The following is a 22,016-nucleotide window of genomic DNA, read 5'->3' as shown; positions in this document are numbered from 1 at the left end:
TAGTAATGACAAATTTATTATCAAAAATCAGAGTATGGAAAGAAAATCTAAAGCAAGTTGTATAAAGTTCAGAATGAGTGTATTTTTCTCCAGCATCTGTAACTGTTGGCAGTTCCAGCTCAAGTCTTCCTCTTCAAGTCACAAAGAGAAAAAGTTGCAAGAACTTGCCTATCACTAAACAACTAATAAAACCAGTAGGAAGCAAGGCAGTGAAACAGTGTTTAAGCCACAACAACAATGGTACAATGAGAATGCACTGCTTGCTAGTCTACAGGCCTGCTGGAACAGGTGGGTTGGTTTAGGCTTTTTAATTGAAAACAATCCTTAAGAAAACATCTGGACACTTTCCTTCCTCTGTATTTTCCTCTTCACTTCTGGGGGTGTGTCTCTGTTTTGTTTTGCAGGCAGGGTGGTTGGGACTGGTAGTTTGATTTTTTTGGTCGGTTGTTTTTTCAATTTTTTTTATAGTTACAATTCAGAGACACTGATCACATTCAAAGCTGAATAAAAATCTGTAAGTGAAAAACAATAAGCATCCTGGAGCAAACCACAGCTCTGATGGGCAAAGAAATTGCACAGCAAACTCTCATTGATGAATACACATGCAAAGTCAACAAAACTCCTACTGTATATTTACTACAGAAACATTTAAAGACCAAAGAGCAAGGCCTTGCCAGGCTAAGTACAGTAGGCGAATAAATAGTGGATCTCCAAGAACTTGCAATGAGGATAACAAGAACTAAGGGCAGTGGGGAAAGACACAATGAAACAGTGTAGCAGAGGCAATATCCTTCCTATTCTAGGGAGGAGAGAAGACAAAAAGAAACAGAAAGGCTACAAAGGAAGCAGAGGAGAAAAACATACACCAGAAAAAAAAGCAGAAGAGGGGATGACAACAGGAATGGCTGAACAAAGAAAGGGTATTCAGGAATAGAAATGCACTAGTACAACACAGAAACCTCAGATAAAGCTGTATCATTCTCTGCCTGCCTCCTATCACCCCACTCAGCCCCAAAGGAAAACACAAACCAACTATTGTTATGACAAAGTTTATGTGACCTTTCATCTCCCCACCACTCCCACCTTTTCTGTCTCTTCCAGAGCCCCTTTTGCAAACTGTCAGCCTCAATAGGAACACCACCTTCCCCATGGTGCTGGGACTGTCAGCCCTCAGCTGCAGTCAGAGATAAAACCTTGAATGTTGTGTGTTGTCTGAAGATAACTTCTGCTAACTGTAAAACAATCAAATTATGAAACTGACTGAAGCAACTCAAGAATAAAAACACCTTGCTGGCTTTGGAACAGCAGTGATGATCTGCAGCTCTCATTGTTACTACTGTCACCCAGTTCTCTTCAGAGGATGGGTCTGGGCAGTCTGAGTCTTTCTCAAGACTCTGCAGACAGGTCCTGTCTCCAGAAGAAGAGGCATTTCCATTTACTACACACATGCACACCCAGAGCACACAGACTGTCACCACCGGGGAGCAGCCCTCCCTCCCTCCATCCCAGAGCTTCCCCACTAGGTGTCCTCTGACACGGGGTTTTGGTGAGGAAACACAAAAGCCCACCAGGATTCTGTTTGCGTGAGGGTTTGGGGTTTTTTAAAGGAGAGAAGGACAAAAGAGCAGAACTTTGAAGATGGAAGTACTGGCCACTCCAGCAGGTTTTGGATATGACCATTCATACTGAAAAGGGTTAAGTCCATATGCTCTCAGAGCTGTGGCAGTACAGACAGAAAAATGTATATGCACTTCAAAAGACAGCTCTGATTCCCTGAAAACTGGCATGGTGTCAAATATTTTTGCTGTTAGAAAAACTTTTTATCAGCTTATTTCCATATTCCAGGAGATGCTGTTGGCACAAATGAGCAACAGATTGACTGTCCATAACTCAAGTTCTCTTTTAAATTAATTTCCTACAAGAATCACACAGCTATCATAAGATTTGACAGCTGACATCTTCACTTCCCCTGTGACTCCATGAGAGCCTCAGCAGGGGATATTCCTGCCCCTGCTTTGAGGTGGGAGGTGAGAGGCAGAGGGCAGAGTTGCTCTGAAAGTACAGCCACACAACTTCACAGATTTGTAAGTGGTATGACAGCATTAGAATACAGAGACAACAGCCTGCAGAACCATCCATTTCATCCAATTGTCACCTCTAGCAGAAGAGAAGGGTCCTGACACCTGGGGCAAGGGGGATGAGGTGAAAGGCAGGCAGCAGGCTGTGTAATGGGACTAAACTCCAAGTTCCAAGTTTCTGGCTGATATTCTGAGCTATTTTATGGTAAAAAAACTCGAATGAAATTCAAAATTCTCAACAATAATACAGGTACAGGTTGGTTATACCTTGGCTATAAGTTATCTGGATGAAAAGAAACACCTAAAATAAGCTAAAATGCCTGTAAAGATTTAAGCACACAGCCAACAGACTCAAATATGAACAGTCAGTATTAAGCGGCATTAATGCAGTAGTGGTAGGCCAAAGCTAAACTCACAAGAAGTTACCAGCTTCAGTCAGCAGACAGCAAAGGCTATGCTGGCTTTTGTCACTTTACATTTTTCTACTTGGCAGAACATATATGACCACAGGTTTTTATCAGCAGCTGCTCTTTTAACATGTGGGAGAGGGTTCTTTAAAACAATGAGAATAGTTTCCATTTTCTATATATAAATATACAGGAAAGATTAGTTTAGAATCCAATAGCGGAAAAATAAAGTTTGCTTCAAAATTAGCCCCTACTGTCTCATCTTTCTGAAAAATATAATACATGTTTTAAAAAAAAAGCCACCTGCCACACTTTTGATGTGTGCTTGCATGTAATTTCATAAAAGTAGCAAGGGGAAAAAGCTCAGTGAGGAGGTATCCTCTTCCTTTCCATCTGGCAAGGAAATCTGCACCTGAAAAGCAGCCCCCACTGTAAGAACACTTCACTTGCTGCTGCACCTGTATATCTGTCACATCCTCCAAGGCAGTGCTCAAGCTTTCTGTGCTGGTATGCACAGGTGTCAGCTACAGACACAATTCTACTGAGTGCTGCACCTCAGCACCTGAACATCAGAACACATCAGATGTCAACAAATAATTCCAAACTGCACAAATCAAAAAGTAACTGCTTGAAACAGAACTAGGAAGCAAAGATCAAATCATTCTAACCCAAAATGTACTACCCTACCTTAGTTAATTGTATTGCAGAGAACAATGGAACATTGCAATCCCACATACACGCGAAAGGATTTCCCAAACCACCACACCCAGAGAAAAAAGCTGGATAGAAAGACAGGTACCTACAAACCCATCAAAGCTTTTATCCGCTGACTAACTTTGAATCACTATAAAAAGAGAATAGTTCAAGTATTTAAAAAACAGCTTGCCACTAAAAGCATCACCTGTCAAACTACTCAATGAGAGAGGAAATAAAAATTTGCTTATACCAGGAAAACGTAAAATTTTTCAAACTGGCATGATACTGTTTTACTAAAACACACTTTTTTAAAGTTCTTCACATTAATTACAAAGTACTTGAGGGACCTTAAGGAGCTAGGCAATCACATTTCTTCATTATGCCATTAGTCCAGTTCTGTTTTTACAGAATAAGAAAATTAAACCAAAAAAAGCTGTTGCTGCTTCCTACCAACTGCCTCCTATTCTTCAGCCCATTTTTACACTCTGGGTCACTTCATAGGCAACTACAACATTTTAGCCAGAAACTAAGAGCTGAGGAATGTTCATCCTGCTCCTTTAAAATATGCTGTCTAGCATACAGAGTGGTTAGCAAAAGACTAACAAAGAAAAAAAGTAAGCACGCTCCCCTCCCCCTTCACAGGGTTAACATATTCAGCATCTGTGACACAGAAACCAAATTCAACTGGGTAAAGCTTGCACTGCTGTGAACAGTGAAGCCAACTGCAGTAGGGTTATACTTCTCTAAGCAAGAATTCAGACACCAAAGTTAAAAATGGATGTGTGCTATAAAGGAGGTCAAAGCTTTTCTAAAAGACACTCTTCTACTGTATAAACAATGACTCAAGTTTCAGGTTTTGGGGGTTTTTTTAGGAACTTCAAGGTGGAGCATGACAAAAGATGGAGCACAGATTTACAAGGAAAAACTCTGATAGCTCTATGCAGTATGATAAAAGGAGAGTTGCTCATAAGCAGTAATGAGATTAAAACAAAGTATTAGTTCAGAAGACAGCAGTTTCTAAAGATTAGCTTCACTGATTTTTCTCCTTAACTTAGATGTAACAACACTTGTCAATCTGTGGAATATACTAGGCAGTATTACTGTACAAAGTCACATATACAATAAATAAGATAAAAATTTCACATGTTTTAAACTTAACTTTTAACTGTTTAGTCCAAGATAGTGACATTTCTGTAAAAGCATGCTGCTTAATGTGACCCTACAAACCACTCTAGAAGGAATCTAAAAAATACACAGCTCAAGAAACACACAGCTCAGAAAAACAAGACTGCTTGAGACTCAAAACTCAAGAGACAGCTCCACTCAGGCACATTTTACAGCTCCCCAAGTGTCTGGGCAAGGGGACTGGCAAAGCACAGAGGAACGCATCCATCCCCACCACTTGAGTGGCTTGAGAGAACTTGAGTGGCTCAAGTGAGCCATTCCCTGCCCCACTCCAGACCTTGTGTTGACAACCCATTAGTAAATATCTTCAGCTGAACCTCCCTCAATTAGGTTTTTTGTCAGAACAAATCACGAAGTAAATGGACCAGGTAGAGTTGCCACATACGACTTTTGCTTGCTTAGCTTTGGACAAAAGAGAACAGGGATCTGTTGCTTTGGTGATGACAACAGGAAAGCAGGTCTTAATCCCCAAATCGGCTCCAATTCATTCCACCAGTGCAGCCCTCCATGGAGCTGTTCACTTGGCGGCTTTGTCAGAGACAGCTTTGTCAACAGCAGGGCCCACAATTCCACAGAGTGCAGCACAGGGCACCCTGCAGGCTATGGGGGTTATCTCAGCAAACTCGGGAGTACAGACACTGTTTAGCAACACATTACTATCTCATCTCAGATATTTTTCCCAGGGATTAGTACCCAGCTTGTTATATCAACTGCACATCTGTCTTGCAATGGCTCAGTCACCTTTGGCTGGCTAAAAACATATTTGTGTGCACATGCTCACAAACCCTGACTCACAGCACCCCCTCCATCTCTCCTTCTAGGGAACTTGTTGTAGCCAGTCATCCTTACAAGAGCTGCTCGTGACATACCTACATCACAAGTCTTTTTTCCAAGTTTTACTACAAGCTGCTGCTGGAAATGAAGCCAGGGCGTGCAGGCTTTTCCTCTTCTTGCCTTGCCAAACACACTGTTTTGCAAGACAAGAAGAGGAAAAGCCTGCACGCCCTGGCTACTTTCTTCGTAGTTGTGTCAGGTAATATTTTTATGCTAATTAAAATGTATGATATTTTAAGGCACTAAGATAGAGTGCAGACAAACTTGCTGGTATTAAAACAGAACTAGGCAGGTCTGTTTTAATTATTTAGTCAGTTGAAATCCATACGTTCATCGGTTCATTCTCACAATTTGTAAAACCTGTTTGTTTTGCAAGGTTTTTGAACTGTCCAGTCTGTTGGGTTTTATGGGTTTACAACCTCATTTGTTTAAGTTAACTGAAACTACATCAAACAAATACAAACTACACTAGCAGAAATGTATTGTTTAGGGCTACCTTAAAAAAAAAAAGTATTCAGGCTTGTTGTATAAGCAGAGGAAACAAAATTGCTGAGGTCCCAAAACTCACAGAAAGTTCCCCTATGCATGTGTTCAGCTGACAGTGTAACAAGAGCAATCGAGTCAGATACTGTAAAATTTAGGTTTCTATAAGAGCCTTTCTCAGAGATGCTTCCAAGTGCCAGTTCATTTATGTCCTGGAAAAGTTATGCAACAAAACACTGTTTTTTAGGAAGTTCCTGGAACACCTCAAAAGACAGGCAATTTAACTCTGAAACTGCTCCTTTAGAAGAGGCTATCATCTTAAGGCGAATGATCAGATGAATTTGCAAAGAGAAAACCCAATTTGAGAATTCACATCTCATATTCCTCTAACACTCAAGGAAATGCAGAAAAGCAACATGAGGCCATGTAATCAAATAAAACCAACCTTTTAATCTTCTAACTTCTTTTTACTTTAAAGTAATATCTTTTAATTCTTCAGAGTTGGTAGAAACTTGATATTATCTTTTTAGAATTACATGAAAGCTTAACAATAGAGAGGAAGGATATTTACCAACTATTACAGAGGAAAAAAATTACCAACTTTGCTATATTTTCACCAACTCAGAGACATAAGGTTACCAGAACTGCAATGTTGATTAAATAATTCAGGAAGATCATAAAGCACATGCAATTAAAGACAAAATAAACAAGGCTGTACAAAAGCAAGATACAACTAACAGATTTTTCTAGACATATGAAGTATAAAAAAACAAGTAATTTTGAGCAGAAAAAGCCAGTGCCACATTTGAAAAGCTAACTGAAATATAATAAAAACTTCATAGAACACAACTGAGAATGATAAACATAGAACTACTCATATCCACTTATTTGTTACCTTAATTTGGGTCCCAAAAACCCCCCACAAAAAAATCCCAATTAAACAAACAGAACAAACCACCAAACATAACAAATCCAACCAGCAAAAAGAAAACAGGCAACCCTAAAGCAGCAGCTGCCACAATTATGACAGGAACAAGTAACTGAATAACGATAAACAAATTTAGTGCAATAAAACCACGGTAGTTACTTATAAATAGACCAGATTAATGTACACCATAATCAACTAACTGTGAAGCAGCATCTGGAAATAAAGTGAATGTAGTTTTGCTTATCAGTTTGTCCCAGCAGACTCAGCTTTTGTGTCACTAATGACACCAATCACCCTTATCATGCTGCTAATTACCTCAGAAGCTGCTTGAGAATTTGAAGCATAGAACAGCATGTAAATACAGACAGACACAAAGCTGTCATTGTTCACATGCCAAGGTTAGACAACAACACGTTTGGACATATTTAATGGTCAGAAAATTACAAATACATTGAACTGACTTGAACTTTCCTGCATCTGGAAGGACTAGTGCTGAGACCCAGGCACCATTCTAAGGTACAGATCAGACTGACCAGTTCAACCTTCTGATATCCAAACTGCAAAACGACATAGTCCAGATTAGAAACAATATTCGGCTTTATCATAGCTACTGCATCCACAAGGCTGATAAAAGGAGAGCCTGCCCTATCAAGACTACAAGAGGGAGAAATAAATACTTAGAGGAAAGACAGCAGAGACATAATCAAAAGAAAAATCCACTCACCTGCCATTTTTTTTGATGTAGGTTACTAAATAACCATGGTCTTCCCAGTTATGAACTGTTTCTGTCATTCCCTGCTCCTGAAAAATGGGCTGTAGAGCTTTAAGAACGGCATTACAATCAGCTGCAAGATTAAGAGAGAAAAAAATAATCAGTGAGGATTTTCAACTCAAGTTACTTCTGCCTTTTTCTAGAGGCTGGAAAGTTTCGCCTGGAAGCCTGGATTAATTTTTTTTAAGTACCATTTGAACACTCTTTCATGTATCTTCTCTTCTGCCCATCCTCATCTACCAAGAGATATTTCTCTGTGCATGGGTATCCAAACAACTTTAAATCAGTTTTCACACCTGAGCAAAAATTGTTATTCACATGGATGTAATCAGTGTTTTTATTACAGCTACTATTGATCATATACTATATCACAATCCACGCAAGTCTTTACTCACATAATTTCTTTTAAAATCATTTAACACACAAACAGCAATCCTAAAAAAACCCCACAAGACTGACAAGAAATCTCAAAAAAAGTTAAGCTGTAATACTGGATAACAAAGGCATTGAAGATTAACCTATCCACCCTAGCCCTACACAAACATCCTTTTTTCTAACATCGAGGCCAGAGCAAGTCTCCAGTTGAAATCCTCATGATATTATGGGAAAAAAACTCTCAGAAGAGCACAAAAAATTCACTTGGAAATAACTGACACTACTCTGGTACAACTACCTTCAAAAGCAAGCTGATAATTTGTCCATAAAGGTATTTATTCAGTCAGAATACGCTAAATTCAGAAGTGTCAAGTTTGCTATACAGATTTGTGGGGTTTTGTTACCCACAACATAGCTTTAATGAACAATTTTAGTTTCTTCAAATAAGTGTCTCAAAAACAAGTTGCAAGCTTTGCCCATTTATTCTGGAGTTGACAAGGTGAATTAGGGGAGGATGCTCCTAAAGCTGCACTTAGCAGAACAAGAACAAAACTGGAAAGACACAGCCCACCAGGGTCACTGAGGAGATCTAATAAAACATTAATTTACAGGCTGTCCCTGGAAGGCAAGTAGCATCATCTCCACTTCACAAAACACAGAACTGAGCCACCACGGTCATGCAATGGCAACAATGTAACCAGGAGTTCGTATCTCCACCAGAGGTATCACAGACCTTAGTATGCAGACACAGCTTACAACCAAACGCTCCAGCACAGACAATCTTCCCCATTGTGCCTTTCATAAAGGGTTATTCCCAAGGTACTTATTTTGTTTTACCCCTGCTCCCAAAATGCATTTACATTGGAAGCCAGTAAAAGTAGCCAGCAGACATAATCAGCAATAGTTCCAGGATAAAATGGAGTTGTACTAGGTATAAAGAACTGAAAAAAGACACATACCAAATAAATCAAAGTTCCTGAATCAATCATCTCTATGCAACTCCACAGCAGACTAAACTAAAAATCTGACTGCTTGAAACTTATGTTTGCCCATCCACAAACCCCAGACTTGAACTACCCCTGAATGTTTCAACCAGATAAACTGAAGTAACTGACAGAGTATTTACTTTTCTTTAAGCAAAACCAAGAGCAAGCCAATTCCCCAGTAGCCAATGATATTTAATAGACTTTGGAAGGCTTTGCTTATTACTCATTCTATCTGATCTTGATGTATGTTCTGAGATAGATTTATTTTTCACCTTCTAAATCTCACTCAACTCCATGTTGCAAGCTAAAGGCAGACAGGACCAACAAAACCAAATTCTGCTAGACCACAGTGAATTATTTAACTGCTGGTTCCTTCTTAGTCAGGAGCACCACTGATGAAATGCCACAGCACACTACCACTATGAAACTTCTTCCTTCCCCTACCTTTCTGTAAAAATATGCATCATCTGTACAGTAAGATTTTAGACTCCTATCCAGTGTCAGGTTCTACCAGGGCACAGGCAGTAAGGCTCAGAGTACACAGCCTGTCTGCCCAGTAACCATGGTTACAGCAGTAATAAGTGGGCCAGCAATCAAACCAACATGTTTTTCAGACATCAAAAGAATAGATAAATGGGGCCATAACTATGAGCCACAGTTCTTAAACAGGTTCTAATCTCTGCCCTGCACTGGCAAGGGAACTTTGCAAGGCTCACTTTGAACTTGCAGCTTCTGGCAGGCATCAGCCATTTCTGGAGAAGGTAAGAGCTGCTCCTCCAATGCCAGTACATGCACAAAGAATTTCTGTCACTTCAGACATGCAGTCCCCCCTTCCCCAGCAGCATCTGTTTCCTTGCCCAACTCCTTTACCTTCTCCATCTTTTTCACAACAAATGCCTACTTCCACCACTTACTCCTTAAGCCACCACCACAAAAACATTAAGAACCCTGTTTACTCATGCGTGCCATACCCTCCAAGGGCCAAGAGTAAAATGACATGAGACTCAAACTGAACCAGTGTCCAACCAACCCCCAAACCACCTCACTTCTGCAGTTTCTGGAAGACTCAGCAGCAAGAGGGCAAACAGACTGAAAGACTGAAGTACTCATAACACATTTAGCCTGTTTTCAACAGCTTTAAGGAATCCTGCTAGGTGCATCTTGGCAGGCACTGCAGGACAAATCATCACTGGTATTTTTCTGCTCCATGAACAGATCAACCCCTCACATACAGCTCATCACTCAGCCACAAAGTTCTTTGCTGAGAACCCAGGCACAAGCTTGATTAAGCTCTCCCTATTATGCTATTAACTTCAGGAAATTAAAACAACAACATGCTCTTTCACCAGGTATCCTTTTAGTTATACCACACAAGATTTGCCTTGGAGGGCTAATTAATTCTCCCAAGTTGGAGATTCCCTTATAAAATGTTTGAGGCCTTAAGTGGTTGCTTGAAGGCATCAGGAAGTTTCAGTGATCTCAGGATATCTCACTCAAATCCACTTGTCACCACCTCACTCCAAGCTCAGATATGCTCTTATCAAGCACTGATAAGCAAATAGGACAATGGTGATTCAAATCACAGGAGCACCTTTGAATCTACATCTAAATGTTTATTCAAGTAGTCATTACATTTTTGGTTATTCAGGAACAAAAGAAACAAACTCTGGATACCAAGTATAAAATACTGATTTAGACATTTGATAATTATTTGCCAGAAGTAATGAAAAATGCCCAGAGTGTCAACTTTAGAGAACAGGAACAAAACCCACTATGTACTGGATTTGAAATATATGTATTTTTCAAGGGAATTAATGCCTAGTTTAGCAATTTTTGAACCCCAGCACATCTGAGGAGAAGACTTGCAGCAGTTGCAGATGTTTCTCTGAATTTGAGCAGCAAAGCAGTCAGTAATTGACAGTAATCTGTGAACATGAGAGCAAAGTCCAGAGTTGCTATGAGCACCAAGTCTGGCCTCATGCATCAGTTCCACCCTGACACTTGAGCTCAGCATTGGAATCATTTGCTATTGAGCCAGATCACCTCTAAAAATATTCTGGATTAAGATCTCTTCATGCCCTACAATTAACAAAACTTCAGTAAACTATGGGAACAGATTAATTCTCATTGAAAACACCCCACTTCCAACTTCAAACTTTCTTACCCTGATTTTCAATTATTTCTTCTAGCAATTGAGAATATAGCATAACCAAAACAATAAAACACATTAAAGCACTTATATATGATTCAGAAACTGATGAATTTTCCATTGGCAGCTAAATATTCAGTAGAGAAAGGTGAAGAAAACAAATCAAACTAAGTGTTTCATTAAGAATACATGAAAGAGTTAGCATACATTAGGAATCAAGATGCAGAATATGCCAAGAGTAAATAGCAACCTTAAGTGCTGGCATATTGTTTCAGTTCAGAGCTGTTTAGGTTGTTTCAACATAATAAATCCTTGTGCTTTGCAAGTCTGATATCCTTGCACACAGGCACCCTACCTATCAACTTCCATTATTCAAAAATCTTAAAGGAAAAGGGAATACAGAGACAGGGTGGGAGGGCACCATGTACAAGGGACAAAGGGAACACCTGACAGAAGAGATTCATTTCTGGGCAGCTGAGGTCCAGGGGCAGCTCAAGAAGAGCAGCAGGAGGGGGTGCCTCCAACCTGCTACAGCTGCACACCTGACTGCTCTGGCACTGAGCTCACACAGTCAAACTGGCAGCCCCTCCACCACCACCTCTTACTGGAAACAGTGTCCTCAGGCTCACAGGAGTACAGGGAATCTCATCCAGAGACTGATTCAAGGCATTTTCCCAATGCCAATATTGTATCTCAATCTCAACCATGAAAAAATGGCAAAATTAAGAGGTTTGCAGAAATGTTTGGTGAGCAAATTGTTCATTAGCTTTAAAAATCCTGAGCTAAGGAGAAGCTTCAGGCTCCCATGTATTTTGTATGTCCTAGATTTTTTTAGCACTTGAGAAAACAGAAATAAAAACCCAAAAAAAAAAGCTATAAGTCACAACAGTTCATGGAAAATCAACAGCTGCCTCCTCCTCATAGGTCCCCCTCTCCATTGTATGTGACCAGGTAGAGCAGTACATAATAATTTGCAGATAACTTGTTATCACTTAGACATCAACTCCTGCATGGCAATCATCTTCTTAGAACTAGAAAACTTAAGAATTGTAATTATTTTGTGCTAGTTAAAAGGATCTGCCTGCATGGAAAAAGAGAGCAGGGCACACTGGTGTTTAAACAGACATCTGGAGAAGTTTTCATAGCAATATCACAGGCTCAACTAAAGTCAGAATGCCAACAGCTGCCTAAGCTGAGCCTTGTCCTCCAACAACAAGATAACCCCATGCCTCACAAGAATGAAAGTACACCCTCCAAGCACACCCCAAGAGCCCTGCTTTCATAACTGCCCAGAACAAAGCAGGTAGCTTTTTCCTGACATGTTAACAGATGCAAATGAATAACAACTGGCTCTAGCAACATACATCTTCTGGGTATTAAGTTTTAAAGTCTCCCATCAGAATACGCATACAGGAAAAATCCTTTCTTTTGTCCTTGCCAGCTCTGCAAAAGAAGAAAACAGCAGGAAGCAGAAAATTATACTAAAATTACTCCTTTCAATCAATTTGCACCCATGAGGACCATCCTCATTATGACGACTTCGACAAGAAGTCAACAAATCATGTATGGCATGAGGCTTAAGGGGGCAGCAGGTGGAAATAGTCATCTACCACTCATTCATTCACAAGAAAACAGATCAGCAAGTTTCCTAGTGCACTCACTCTACTGCATTAGGTATTACACAAGGTTAGCAGTAGAAGGCTGCTTTTTCCAAAGGTTTCCACAGAATGCCTCCCCCACTCCTATTTTTAAGGATTTCCAGCTACATAGTGAATACGGACAAATGCTATACTGTGTAACTATAGCTATGCTGTGTCACATCAGCAAGTGCATGAACTTAGTGGCACTTCCATGAGATCACCAGAGCCAACAGGAGTCAGTCTGTGCATCCAAGGGTCCTTTAGGAAATTGTGGGTAAAACAACCATGATCACAGTGAGCTCTTAAAGCATTAACAATACCCAGCTACAAAAAGGAGAATTCAACACTCTCTCCTCCCCTGCACTACCACCACCTTGGTATTAGCTCCCTAATCACTTTCAAGGGAGAATTCCACAGAAGATCTCAGATTTTCAGCAAATACAGGCCTATGAAATCTATCCACTTCCATAATGGAATAAATACACAAAAAATAAGTTATTCCTTCACCCTTCCTCTTCTTGATTTGCTGTATCAGGGCTATCAAAAAATCTAATTTACTGTGAAAAGATAGGGTGCTTCTGCTTGTGGATTCATCAATATCTGAAGGCTCACTCCCGATGATTCCTGCACAACAATATATTATGGAAAACTAAAAAATCCACCACAGAGACCTGTGAGAAGGGTTTTCCCTTGCTCGTTTTTGGCAAAATTTTAGAAGACCATCATGCCTGGAAGTACATTAGGGACCATATTTTCAATCACTAGTAGAGCCTCCCCCATTCACTCTGACATTTACAAATTATTTCTTTCTCTAGTTTTAATAAAATATATGCTTTAAAAGTATTCTCCTATATCTGGCATCTAATTGCAGTTAGTAATGATTGGCATCCTACAATAGTTAACTTTTATATGCCCATCTTCTGGAAAGGTGCACAACAGACCACAAAGCAATTCTCTGGTAACTACAAAAAAAATCCCAAACAACACAGGCCTCCACTTGAGCCTTAGTACCAACAATTGTAGTTTCAATGCCTTAAACTTCATCTGTCTCCCAGTAACTGAAGTCCACCAACTGGCATACAAAGACTATTCATATTTTAAACCTCAGCATCTGTTGAAATACCTGCAGACTTTCCACACAAAAAAAGCTGTAGAGAAGAAAACACACTTGGTAACAGAACCTCAGCATGCCCAAATAATATCAGCTCTTCTGGTCACTTACATCTTTCAAGCCACTTTAATCACCTATGACCATCTTCTAGAAAAATATTAAGCATGGTACTTGTCCTATATACTTTCCTCTCCTTTCAAGGATTTTGATATTTAAGAGGCATGGTCAGAGAAATCTGAAATGGGAAATATTGATGTGTCAAAAGCAGCCTTAATTTCCAGCAAGAATTTGCTCTACAGCCTCAAACCATGAGCCTCACAACAAACATCTCCCACACTATTAGCCTTCACCTTTGCAGGTGACAGTTCCTTCATGTCTGAGCAAGCAGCCATTGAGAACTTGACATCATGCTGGAGAATCAGACAATTATACTTTCAGAGTTCCACTCATAAAGTATTTTAATCTTTAAAACTAGAAACCAACAAAAGCAGGCAATGAGTTCATAGCAGCCGTTACTGCTAAAAATGGAAAGCTATTAATACCTGCATTAACACCTCCTGACAAGCCCCATTTGTGCTCTGACACTCAGCAGGCCAGCTCCTGGTCCAGGCCTGCCACAACTGGAGCGTGGAGACCTGCAGGGCTCAGCTCACAACAGCCCAAAGGCACGGCTGAGCCCACACCACTCCTGGAGCTGCTAAGGAAACACAACCCAAACAGAGCCATTCCTCAACTGCATGCAAACACACCTTCAGCAAAGGTTGATAACACAGCTGCAAGCTCCAGAGACATCTGAGTCTTGTCTAAGCCTTATTTACATGGTCTTCACATACAGGTCATAGCTAAGGAGTCAGCATATTTTGTTCACATACCATAAATCAATAAGGTAAGAAGATAAGCCTGTCATCTGCATGTTATCACTGCAATCAGATGTTTCAGCACTTCAGACAATCCAATGCTTGACAGAACCAGTCAAATTTAGCTACAAGGATCAGAGATACCACACCCTCACAAGAAGTTCAAATATACTTGTTTTTACAGCTAACTGCAGCCAGCTCCAGCCACAAAAGCAAAATCTGTCTCACAGAAAAAAAAAAAAAACCAAAGCCCTAGCATCTCTAGTACATCCAGCAACAAAAACACCTACCAGAGAACATCAAATCTCTATACAGTAACTCTCTATACAGGTAAGTGCTCAAATCTTTTATTGATGAGTTTTATTTATAATCTTAGGCTTGGACTAATACTGAACTCAACTTCTTGCTCCTTCATACACAAGATTGACTTACTTGAGAAAGAAACCACAAGTTTTCAAGAAAAATATCAAGTTTTCAATGCCAGTCATCTCTTCCTGCATTCTCTGCTATTTCCACACTTTGTATGGGATGAACATGATTCAACATCTAGAACTGTTGATTATCTGCTAAATAAAGCAAACCAGCACCAGTTCCAAATTGTCTTTAATACAGCAAGACAGTTCAAAACACAAGCAACTGAGCTCATTGAGTGGTTTTCCAGGTAGAAGTTAGGGCAAAGACTTCAGAGACAGCAGCAAGAAAGAGCCAATGCAGCACCCCCCAACCCACAGTATTTAGCTCTCCTAAACACTCCTCTTCCCAGGAGACTACCCTTTCAGAAAACCATTTTCTTCACTATTTCTAAAGTAAGGAAACTCAACAAAAAGCTTTTAAAAGGTGTAAAACTCAAGTCTTCCCCTCCTTCAAAAGTTTAATCAACACAGCCAAAAATAAGCACATAAAACTTCAGTACTGCTCCATGAAGAACAGTAAGACTTCCAATCCAAACAAAGACAGGAATGAAAATATTATTTTAACTGCATTCAGTTAAAATATTTAGCAATTTGATAGTGTAAGTAAAAAACTTCAATATTGAAAGAATATTTAGAAGGGTAACTCAGAACACCTGATAGTTAAGATTTTTTCCGCCCCTGCAGTGTCAGAATTGAGCAGACAGGAAGCAAGCTACTAACAGAGGATGCTCAGCCTACAAAAGGTCATTCCCTTCTTTGTAGCTCCTTAAAAACATGAATCTGAGGAAAATCAGATCATGTGCACACATTCACTTAAACTTTTTCTTAAATTTAAGCATTGCCCTAGCTGCACTCTCTCCAGCATCCCCAGAGTGTGCAAGTCACCCAAGAGCTTCCTAAGCATTGGTTTCAGTAACTGTGCCAGCTCAGGTAATCACTGCTCTCCTCACCAGCTCACTCACCTGTGCCCTGGCCCTCAGTGCTACAGGCACAACTCTTTGTGCCATATACTATTTATAATGCCCCCAGCAATAATCCCAAACAGCAAACACGGAGACAATTCAAACTGATTTCCACCTAATCTGCCTTTCTGAAGCAAAGAACCCAAATCTCACAAGAGTCTTCATATTATCTCTCCTCCCACCCCCTTAGAGAAATCTGAAGAACATCCATCAGTTCAATACTCAACAACCAAGAAAACTAAGCTTTGTTGACAAATTCATGAATGGATGGAAAAACTCCCATGTGCAAGCAGATTTACAACATACAGTAAATCTAAAATCAACTCTGTACAGGTATAAGGCATCAAATATGTAAATATCTTCATAATAAAGCCCTCAAAGTAAATTGAGGAGCCTCAAATTCATCTCTTCTGACTAACAAAAAGATCACAACTAAAGCTTTCTATGCCCAAATTAAAGAAGGCCAGCAAGCTGTGTCCATTTTTATAAATGTTAAAATAGTCTTCTTGTATTTTAGGATAGGGAACACTATGCTGTTTGCTTGCTAAAGCTGCCTGTTTATCTCCAGGGTCACAGATAAGTAACATACTTCTGCTCAAAGGGCTGAGCTCTAGAGTTGCTAATTTAACCAGCTCTTGAGAAGACCATTACTGAAACTCAGGCTGTGCTAACCAGCTAATCAAAAGATTCACCTCACCCCTGCTTATATTTTTAACTGACTATTCCTAAAAAACTAATGAGGTGCCTAATTAGAGGAAATAGTTACAAGGACAGGTAAAAGGACCTTTTTCTTAATAGTATATAGATTTTTGTAGTACACAAAAAAAAAGACAAGGACAGCACATGGACAAAAGGGTCTTTTTTAATAGCATATGGATTTTTGTAGTACACAAAATTTACTGATTGTTTTTCAAACTGGCAGCTTTTAACAGAAGTACATGGCTTTAATCATCTCATGCAACCCCATTCCCAAGGCAATACTGTGACCCCCATCTCAAACCAACACAAGAGGACCTGTTTTCTCTAACTCTCCAGACCCACATTTTAATTGACATTGCTGGCATTTCCAACAACCTTATGGAAGTGATGACTGCAAACACTAAGGGCTACATAAGAGTTATCAGTCTCACTATTTTTGCTGAGTACATTTGAGTCCTGAAGAATGTACATGACAAGCTCCACAGTGCAATACTCTCTCAGGACTGCCTGAAGAAACCAGGGCTGTTATTGAAAGGGTTTGTGACATGCCAAGGAAGTCAGCCAGTGAGAACAACCCAACAAATCCACACCATTCTGCAGCACAAGCAGTTGCTACCAGCTGCACAAGTATTAACACATGACAAAATCCCATCTTCCTCATGCAGAGTGGTATCCTGTGGATCTTGTCCCTGCAGCAACAAAGAGCCTCCATCCTTCACCCACAGAGAGCCTCAGAAGACTGAGGATAAAGACAAGAGACACATACCAGAGAACAAAGTGATAAACAGATCCCAGAGAACTATTAACATCTCAGCCTTTATGCAGTCTTGATGGTAGACAATTACAGCGATGCCTTTGGATAGCTGCTATGCTAGAAGTCAACAGTGAGAAACATATATAGATTATTTCAACAATGTATAATGACTCTCAGAACCAAGCAGATTCTTAAAAAAAAAAACATTACCATGTACAGTTATTGGAAGATGCATTGCAATGAAATAAATTATTGTGCAACTTTTCTACAAAGTACAGATGCCATTATCTGGACTTGTGTAAAGCCTTTGACACAATCCCCCACAACGTCCCTCTCTCAAATTGGTGAGAGCTGGGCTCAGTGGGTGAACTGTTTGGTGCACAATTAAATCGTTGGACAGTCACATCCAGAGGGTCCTGGTCAGTGGCTCAGAGTTCCAGTGGACATCAGTAACAAGCAGTTCCCCTCTGGGCTCCATACTGGGGCCAGTTATTTAGTATCTTCATTAATGACACAGACAAAGAGATCAGTTACAGATGGCACCAAGCAGAGTGGTATGGCTGACACACCTGAAGGATGGGATGGCATCCAAACACATCTGGACAAGCCTGAGAAGTGGCTCATGGGAATCTCATGAGGTTTAACAAGACCAAGTGCAAGGGGCTGCACCCAGGTCTGGGCAACTCCCGGTACCAACAAAGTCTGGGGATGAACAGATCAAGAGCAGCCCTGCCCAGCAGGACCTGGGGTGCTGGTGGGTGAGAGGCTGGACATGACCCAGCAACAGGCAGGTGCAGCCCAGAAAACCAACACTGTCCTGGGCTGCATCCAAAGCACTGAGGGCAGCAGGCTGAGGAAGGGAATTCTGCCCCTCTGCCCTGGTGAGACCCCACCTGCAGTGCTGCCTCCAGCTCTGGGGTCTCAGCACAGGAAGGACATGGAACTGTTCAAGTCCAGAGATGACCAAGTTCAAGATGTTCAGAGAGATAGACAATCTCCCCTACAAGGAAAGGCTGAGAGAATTGGGATTGTTCAGTATGGAAAAAGAAGGTTTTGAGATGACCCAATCACAGCTTTCCAGTACCTGAAGGGAGCTTAAAGATGAAGAGAAACTTTTGAAAAAGAGCCTGGAGTGACAAGGAGGAATGGCTTCAAACTGAAAGAGAAAAGGGTTTGGTTAGAGGTTAAGAAAAAACTCTTTGCTGTGAGAGGTGAAGCATTGGGATGGACTGCCCAGAGAAGCTGTGGATACCACACCCCTGAAAGTGTTCAGCACCAGGCTGGATGTGGCTCAGTGTAAACTGACCTAGCCCAAGGTGTGGCTGCCCATGGCAGGGAACTTGGAAGTAGAGAACACTTAAGGCCCCTTTTAACCCATCCATGATAAGCTGGCAACTTTTGTTATACTAATACCTATACAAAAATACACATTTGTAAAAAACAAGGACACAGCTAATGTTTTGAGGTAAAAGGACTGTGCATTTACCAAGTTTACAGATTCTGCTTTCTCCATAAGATGCAACAGCTTTAGCTGAGACCTAGAAAAATGTTATCCTTACAAGATCTGAAGGTCCAAAACCACACATTTAATTTTATTAAATGCTATTTTCATGGCATTCCAGACCATTCAGAAGTCTAACTGACCACCTAATTTTGAGCAAAAAAAACCTCAATTAGTTAACAATCTATGATTAAGCTATAAGGTTTAACTCCTGTGATACAATCTACACATGCACATTCACCAGTTTTTTCTATTTAGATGACTCCTTTGAGCTTTGCACCATAAACACTAGATGAGAGGGAAAATTCCACATAAGAAGTACAAACCAACTACTGAGCTGTCACTGCTGAAAGTTCTTCATGTCTCACTGAAGATATTTGTTTTGCTGAGACAAGTGTAAGAAGAGAAGAATGCTTCTTCCTTCCTTTGACCTACACAGCAACACTTCTACAGTGGGTCCATCGACCCATCCCCACTTAGGTACATCCATCTTGGTCAGACAACGAGGCAAACATTGCCCTCAAAAGTTAAGGCAAGTGGAAAAGCCTACCTAAAATCAAAGTAATAGTTAAAGTCCTTACCACATTCTCTAATTAACAGCATTGCTTTTCATATCACAGAGGATCTAACATACCTATAGCTTATTTTCAATAAATAAGCCCTAGGTAAAGCATCTACTTTATCCTCGGCAATTTCGACCCTTCTGCAGAAGTCAGTCATTGTTATAACTCCTGAACCCATGGTAGTTCAGAGAACTACGGTGACAAAGAAGCCATTGTGGGGGCTGGTTGGTTTCTCTGAAACTAGTTTTTATACTGGTCTAGGCTACCAGTTCTGCTCATACTAGATTAGTCAGACAAGGTGCAAGGAAAATAGCAGCACTATCTAATTTGCCATTAGGTCACCATTACTGCGGCTAACCCACCCTGAAAAAAACCCAGTGTAAAAGGGAAACCGAAAGGTTTTCACCGTGAAAACCACAGTACACTATCCAAAAGCACACTCTGGGAACTACTGCAGCATCACCTTCCCCTTCCTGCTCCCGGCTCTCCGAAGTGCACATGCAGCAACGCCACAAAGAGCACAGCTCGCAGCAAAGCTCCTGTGGTCAGGAATCTCTTTCTTAAACGAAGCTTTTACAAGATTTTGTCTTTGCAAGGATGCACGGAAGTGCCTGCACGCCAAACTGGGCAGGATAAAGGGGTTCGACACGGGCCAGGCGGGCTCGGGGGTGGGTGCAGGAGGCCACACCGGGCCCGCGGCCTGGCCCAGCACTCAGCGAGGCGCTTTGGCGCCCACGGCAGCTCCCCCTTCCCCCACCAAACCTTCCCACCGGGCTCGGCCGCCGGGAAACGTGCTTGTGGCCGCAGCTCCCGGCCCGAACGTGCCCCCTGCAGATACCCGCGGGGTCAGGCCCCGCCACAGCCCGGCGCTCCAGCAGGTTCGAGCAGGACCGCAGTGACACCGCACTCCCGCCTCGCTCGGCGGCAGCCGCCAGCCCGGCTCTCCGCACCCGCCTCAAGCGCGGGGCAGCCGCAGCGCCAGGGCGGCCTCGGGGGTGCCCGGGCCCGGCCGCTCGCCAAGAGCCAGGCTCTGCTTCCCTGCCCCCGGCCCTCCGGTTCGGCGCCTGCCGTCCGCTGCCCATGCGGAGAAAGCGCGCCCTGGGGCGCCCGGAGCCGCCGCGGGGGAACCCGCACGGCCACCTCGGCCCGGCCCAGCTCCGCTGGCTCCCCCCAGGCGGTGCAGCCCCCGCGGCGGCGGGCTCCGGGCAGGAGGCCGCAGAGGCCCGCCCGCCTGCCCAGGGGCAGAGGCTGGTACCGGGGACAAACACGGCCCGGCGGGAACGCCGGGGAAGGGCCGGAGGGGGAGGCGGCGCCCGCGCGGGCCTCATCCTCGGCGGCCCCGGCGAGACGCCCAGCGGGGCGAGTGGGGTGGGGAAGGTGCGCGCCCCCCGCTGCCTTCCAGCCCGGTTACCTGTGGCGCCGAGCAGGAAGTCCAGGGTGCTGTGCCGCGCTGCTGCTGCCATAGTGAGGTAGAGCCCTGTGCCATGCCTGGAGCGGCGGCGGCGGCGCGGCCCGAGCGGCGGAGCGGCCCTATATGCGCGGGGCTGCGGCGGCGCCGGGGGGGGAGCGCGGCGGGGCGGGGCCGGGGCGGGCCGGGGCGGGCCTGGGGAAGCGGCGGGCCCGGAGACCCCGATCGGCGTGCCCGGGGAGCCCTTGGCGTGCGGCTGACCTGCAGCCACCCCCTGAAATCCCGTAATAGAGGCCTGGCGCTGAGGCCCCGGAGCGGTTCCAGCAGCCGTGGGGCTGCTGTGTGTCACCTGCTGCCCGCCGTGGGCACGGAGGGGCCCCGCTGTCCCTCCCTGCAGAGGGACCAGACCAGGGAGTCATTAAAGCCTTTTGTTTAAAGTCTTTTTTATTTATAACGGATAACTGTAAAACAGCGGGCTGTCGCCACAAATTTCATTAATCACGTGCAATTACAAGCCCAGAAAAATAGTGTTCAGCAGTAGTTGGCTACGGGACTGATCACAGAATCACAACATCACAGAATCAATTAGGTTGGTAAAGACGTCTGAGATATCGAATCCAACCTGTGACCGACCACCACCATGTCAACTAGACCATGGCACTGAGTGCCACATCCAGTCTTTCCTTAAAAACATCCAGGGATGGTAACTCCACCACCCCTCTGGGCAGCCCATTCCATTAACCTTTCTGTGAAGAAATTCCTCCTAATGTCCAACCTAAATCTCCCCAGGTGCAGATAAAGACTGTGTCCTCTCATCCTGTTGCAGGCTGCCTGGCAGAAGAGACCGAACCCCATCCGTCTACAGTCTCCTTTCAGGGAATTGTAGAGAGCATAAGGTCACCTCTGTCTCCTTTTCTCCAGGCCTAACAACCCCAGCTTCTTCTGCTGTTCCTCATCAGATTTGTGCTCCAGACCCTTCCCCAGCTCCACTGTACTTCTCTGGCCATGCTCCAGCCCCTCAACATCCGTCCTGAATTGAGGGGCCCAGAACCAGGCACAGGAGTCCAGGTGTGCCCTCACCAGTGCTCAGAACAGGGTTAGATGTTTGGCTCTGTCAGTCACCAGGAGCTTTGCCAGCTGGCAGATTCTTTAATTTTATTGCATGAATGAGAGTGGATTTGCACAATGCCATGGCATCAATGGTTTCACATGATT

General features: G+C 42.8%; 1 protein-coding gene across 1 annotated transcript in view; it reads right to left on the bottom strand.

Moving 5' to 3' along the window:
- The window catches only part of SMS (spermine synthase), a 41,087-nt gene extending 20,158 nt beyond the window's left edge, over positions 1 to 20,929 (bottom strand). Inside the window, exons 1-2 of the mRNA XM_058824687.1 lie at positions 20,805 to 20,929; positions 7,336 to 7,456 (exon numbers count right to left, since the gene is read on the bottom strand). Coding sequence (XP_058680670.1) covers positions 7,336 to 7,456; positions 20,805 to 20,856 — 173 coding nt within the window. The 5' untranslated portion in view covers positions 20,857 to 20,929. The remainder of the gene's footprint in view (positions 1 to 7,335; positions 7,457 to 20,804) is intronic.
- Positions 20,930 to 22,016: the final 1,087 nt, after the last annotated feature.

The sequence above is a fragment of the Ammospiza caudacuta genome, chromosome 2 (assembly GCF_027887145.1).
Source record: "Ammospiza caudacuta isolate bAmmCau1 chromosome 2, bAmmCau1.pri, whole genome shotgun sequence".
NCBI classification, from domain to species: domain Eukaryota; kingdom Metazoa; phylum Chordata; class Aves; order Passeriformes; family Passerellidae; genus Ammospiza; species Ammospiza caudacuta.
This window is presented reverse-complemented; position numbering and strand designations above follow the sequence as displayed.